A 5352-nucleotide genomic window follows, 5' to 3' on the forward strand; every position below is an offset into this window, starting at 1 on the left:
CCTGAGCTTCGGCCATATGCAGGGGACCCCTTTAAGAGCAGTCCTCCTCCCCAGCGGAGACAGCCCATTCACAGCCTGGACCCTAGGACTTCCCTGGACGCAGCAGCACCGCCCCCTCCATGCCGCAGCCGCGCGGCCGCCGGGACCTTTCCCCTACTTTCCAGGGCTTCAGGCCCCGCCCCCTCGCCCTGACCAAAACACGTGCCGCATCCCGCTCGGCGGGATCACGCCGCGACCAGGCTCAGATCATGCGGCCCCCTGTGGCGCCCATTGGCCGGCTGCGCACGGGCCAGTCACGGATTGGCTAGTGGTAACCGGCCCCACCCCTGAGGGGAGCGGTCTATTTTGGTTTGCCTTCGAGCTCCACCCCCGTGCGGCCGCTCCCTCCGCGGCAGCCCCGCCCCTCCCGCGCCGCGAGGGCCGCGCCGGGGCAGAGCCGCGCGGGCGGGCGGAGGCGCGCGCCGGCCGCAGGAGCTCTGGGTTACTGCCGCTCGCCGCGCACGTGCGGCCGCTGCAGTGCGCGGAGCTCACACATCGCACCTGTTTTGTTGCCTCTTGACTGCCTGCACCATGCACGGGCCGGGCTCCGCTGGCCTGGGCGACGCGCGCGCGGTGAGTAGTGGCACTGGCACGGGTGGGGCGCCCGCCTGAGCGAGGGCGCGCCGCATTGGCGGAGTCGGCACCGACGGACCATGTGTGGGCCTTGCTGCGGCCGCACCGGGAATCCGGGCAAGCTCGGGGTACGGACAAGGCGGCGGCCGTGCGGGGTCAGGCCGAGGTGGGGTGGGGGGCGTATGCCCCACGCCTCTGGAAATGCAGCTTTGTCTTGTTCTCCAGCGGCGGCCCCGCCCTGCCCCGCCCTGCCCTCCCCGGGGCTATTTCCAGCCATGACGTCACCTTGGTCCTGTGCGGAGGGCGGCCGTTGGGCGGGGGCGCGTCTGGCGGGAAGGCGGCACGCGGACGGTGTGGGCGGGGCAAGGTTTGGGGGCGGAGCAAGAACGGGGTGGGAAGGCGGGGCGGATGCTGTGAGGGCGGGGCAGAGGCGGGGCAAGGGCCGGGCGGGAAGGCGCGGGTGCTGTTAGGGCGGGGCAAGGACGGGGTGGGAGGAGGCGTGGGGTAAGGGCTGCTGGCGGGAACGCAGCACATGGACGGGGAGGGGAGCGCGAGGGCTGGGGCGGGGCGAGGTTGGCTGGCGGGAACGCTGCACGCGTAGGCAGCGTCCCTACGCCTAGGGACTTGGGGCTTGCGGAGAGGAGGCGGTGTAGATTAGGGCTGAGCGGGGTCGTCGTGGCACGTGAGTAGCGAAGGGCCGGAGCGGGGCCCGGCGGCCTTTAATGCATGTGCTGTTACACTCTGGGGATAACGGGGCGAAGCCGGCGGTGCCCCTTTCCCTGGCGGCCTGAGTGGTCCGCGTTGTGACTTCACAGTCGGCATAGTGTAGCCGGCTGGCGAACAGAGAAACTGGGCAGAGTGGCATTTATAAGGGTCTTTTTCTTTAGTCATATGGTTTGAGCGGAATATGGGCAGACAGGAAGTTTTGATGATTCGGTAAATTAAGTGAAAATGTATGTCCTTGTAGACTTTATTTTGGAAAAAATAGGTTAATTCCATTTGCATCCCTCCTCCCACTTAGAGATGGTGCAGTGCACTGGAAAGTGATCTCGCACCTGGGTTGTGGCCGATCTTAGACTCTGTTATCCCCTACTGTCTTCGGAGCAGTAGCAAGTGACTTAATGTTCCTGAATCTGTGGCAGGAACAAGCTAAATTGCTGTGGGATCTACTTCCTGGAGCCCTTAGAGTTGAGCCGGTGGCAACGTGCTGATTTGGGTGGGGTGAATGCCCCGGAGAGTTTCTGAAAAGCATCTTCTGTAGGGACACTACTGTGGTGGCTTTGCCAACTCAAGAGAGCCATTTTCAGAGGCGTTTACTCACCGGCAGACCTGTTAGATGGCCTCAGTGTCAGCTCATCCTTCCTGTACAGCCGCTTCTCACTGGCCACTTGGCTTATCCCTCTGGAGTTAAAGTCTTATTAATCATTTACCCAAGAAAAACATGAACTTAGTAACTTTTTTTTAAGAGTCAGGGTTTTTAGTGACAGTTGCTTTTTAGCTAAGGTCAGTCTTCAGAATGTTGGCTTGAAAGCAAAGTTGGCATCAGTGTTCCTTTACATCTTTTACTAGAACACAGCTGTTGTGTGTGGAATATTATTGCCCGTGCATTACCTGCACAGTACAGGCTCCTGGTGTGTGCATTTATGTACCCAGTGCGGGCTACCCTTCCTGTTTCTCCCCTGCACTGAGAAGCCACTGTGTTGCCCTTAGGTTGACATCATGGACATATATGAGTCAATCCTGGAGAGGAAGCGGCATGATAGTGAGAGGTCTTCGTGCAGCATCTTGGAGCAGACAGACATCGAAGCTGTTGAGGCTCTTGTTTGTATGAGCTCATGGGGTCAAAGATCCCAGAAAGGTGACTTATTAAAGATAAGACCCCTCACACCTGTCTCTGACTCTGGGGATGTCACCACCACTGTGCATGTGGATGCCTCTGCACCTGAGCTACCAAAGGACTTCCATTCTTTATCAACTCTGGTAAGAGGAGGGGGGTATAGAGGAGCATGTTTGTGAAATAATTAGAGTAGCTTAAATAAAGGTGTTCCTCACAAAGTTCTTCAAGAACTTGTGGAAGAGTCACCTAGGATGTTAGCAAGTAAGTTGTATACCCTCCCTTTTCGTGGGTCTGAAGGGGTGAAGACTCCGTCCTGATCTCTTGAAAATGTACTCTTCTCACAGCTTCTCACTGGCTGTGCTTAGGATGAAGTCTACAGATTGGTAGAGAAAGTGAAATTTACTCATGTCTTGGGGGACCTTGGGTTGGGGGTTGAGATTCTCCCAAGACTCAAGTCTAGGATCAGGGTATGTGGGTGGCAGCTGGAGAAAGCCTGTGCTGTGACCTCAGCCTTAGCTGGGTGGCACCTCTGCCTTCCTGTGGCATTCTAACTTCTTGTGTGAGTTGAGCGCTGTAAATCACTATTTTTTGCCTTTTTTTTTTTTTAAATCTGCTGCAGCTGTGAAAGTGCATAGAGAAACTGTTTCTCAGCTTAGAGAAGTTGAGGGCTAGATGTTGCTAATAATGAAAATTATGATGTGATTGTCCTGGTCTGGAAGCTTGCACTGCAAGAAGAGTGTAGAAAGCTTATCTAGAGAGAGCTGAGAAGGGACTGTGGGTGGCAGACAGAGTGGCAGGATTGTGGACCTGGCTGCTGGGAGCCCCTCTGAATTCCATGGCATTGGGCTGTTCTACTGAGGAGTTCAGAGCAGGCTTAGACCAGTCTCCTCTAAATGCTTCTTTTAAATGTATTGGGGTCAATGTGATCAATCGAGTCTCTTTTAAAATTTAACCAAAATGACCTTTTCACATGGTACTTTTCTTTTTAAGTGCATAACTCCTCCTCAGAGCCCTGATCTCGTGGAACCATCAACAGGGATACCTGTTTCTTCCCAAGCAACTGATTCCAAAGTACAAGTACGCAAAGTCATGGCCATGCCCCCGTCCTCTGCTTTTGCAGCCAGAGTGCTGAGCAGGAGGGTGGAAAGGGGCTTGCCAGGTTTGAAGCCAGAGCCACTAGAGCCAGCCCCTGGCCCCCCCTGCAGAGCCATGGTGACCAGTGTGATCCGACACACTGGGGAGACTCCTCTTCCCATCCACTTTCCTACTATTCAGACTTCAGAACAACAACTTTCTGACAACAGAGAAGGAGAAGCACAGTTTCTGGGACATTTTGACACTTTGCAGAACTCAGGCCTCACAGATGGTTTACTCAGCACTAACTCAGTGTCCTGTCAGCCTTGTTTGCACAAGTCTGGGAGCCTGCTCCCCACTGACAAAGGCCAGCAGGCAGGGTGGCCTGTTGAAGTTCAGACCTGCTCACCAAAGAATTATGAAAATGACTTGCCAAGGAAAACCACCCCTCTCATCTCTGTCCCTGTCCCCAGTCCTCCTGTTCTTTGCCAAATGATCCCTGTAACTGGACAAAGTGGCATGTTATCAACTTTTTTGAAGCCCCCTCCACAATTGTCTGGGGGGACTGTCAAATCCATACTACCCCAGGCTGCTCCGGTGCCTCCACCTGTGCTGGTGGGACCTCCTGTGCCTCAGGGAGCTGTCATGCTGGTTCTGCCCCCAGGAGCGCTCCCTCAGCCTGCCACCTCTGCCAGCATCATGGCTATTGGGAATACCAAGTTGTTGCCCCTTGCCCCTGCTCCAGTGTTCATTGCCTCCAACCAAAATTGTGCCCCTCAGGTAGACTTTTCTCGAAGGAGGAATTATATTTGCAGCTTCCCAGGCTGCCGGAAGACCTACTTCAAAAGTTCCCACCTCAAGGCTCATCTTCGTACTCACACAGGTAAGTAGGTACTGGGGCAAGGGACGGTATTGGGTATTCAGCGCCTGTGGTGAGGAAGCGCACTTTGAGCCACCTTTGAGCCTGGGAGGGAAGTATGAGGACCCCAGGGTAGGTGGAAGTGTGATTTCTCTTTGGTTTAGAGTCCTCACGATCTTGTAGGGGTTGGGTTATTACTAGAACAACTATGATAGTTCAGGTTTTTGTGGGTTTTTTTGAGACACACCATCAGAGTGCTGTGGCATCATAGCTCACAGCAACCTCAAACTCTTGGGCTTAAGTGATTCTCTTGCCTCAGCCTCCTGAATAGCTGGGACTGCAGGAGCCTGCCACAATGCCCGGCTATTTTTTTGTTGTAGTTTTCATTGTTGTTTAGCTGGCCTGGGCTGGGTTCAAACCCGCAGCCTTGGTGCATGTGGCAGGCACCATTACCACTGTGCTATAGGCACCGAGCCACCATCATAGTTTTTAAACAGAGTGGCCAGCTGCTCACCCCCCAGAGATAAAAAGCAGTGCAGATCCATGATCTGGGTCCTTTGATAGCTTTTAAGGTGACTCACAGTGCCCTCTTCTGTTCCCACTGCAGTTGACATCTCATGCTTAGTCTTGTCTAAACTAATAAATACATAAAAGTTCAGATTCTAGAATATTTTGAATGAGTGTTTTGTTATCTTCAAGAATATATTCTTCTGGCTTGGCACCTGTGGCTCAAGCGGCTAAGGGGCCAGCCACATACACCTGAGCTGGTGGGTTTGAATCTAGCCCAGGCCTGTAAAACAACAATGATGGCTGCAACCAAAAAATAGCTGGGTGTTATGGCGGGCAACTGTAGCCCCAGCTACCTGGGACACTCAGGCAAGAGAATCGCTTGAGCCAGGAGTTGGAGGTTGCTGTGAGCTGGGATGCCATGGCACTCTACCTAGGGTGACAGCTTGAGGCTCTGTCTCAG

At 54.5% G+C, this 5352-nt stretch overlaps 1 protein-coding gene across 3 annotated transcripts in view; it reads left to right on the forward strand.

The window, feature by feature from the left end:
• The first annotated feature begins 421 nt into the window (after positions 1-421).
• Positions 422-5352, forward strand: part of KLF11 (Kruppel like factor 11) — a 10207-nt gene continuing 5276 nt past the window's right edge. For 2 of the 3 annotated variants that reach the window (XM_023511884.1, XM_012803790.2), the window contains exons 1-3: positions 422-612; positions 2323-2592; positions 3440-4406. In XM_023511884.1, the coding sequence (XP_023367652.1) occupies positions 571-612; positions 2323-2592; positions 3440-4406 (1279 nt within the window). In that variant the 5' untranslated portion in view covers positions 422-570. Of the gene's footprint in view, positions 613-1222; positions 1295-2322; positions 2593-3439; positions 4407-5352 lie in introns of those variants that run through there. The other variant, XM_012803791.2, reaches the window with a different exon arrangement.

The sequence above is a fragment of the Otolemur garnettii genome, unplaced genomic scaffold (assembly GCF_000181295.1).
Source record: "Otolemur garnettii isolate 467f Iridium unplaced genomic scaffold, OtoGar3 scaffold00022, whole genome shotgun sequence".
Lineage (NCBI taxonomy): Eukaryota > Metazoa > Chordata > Mammalia > Primates > Galagidae > Otolemur > Otolemur garnettii.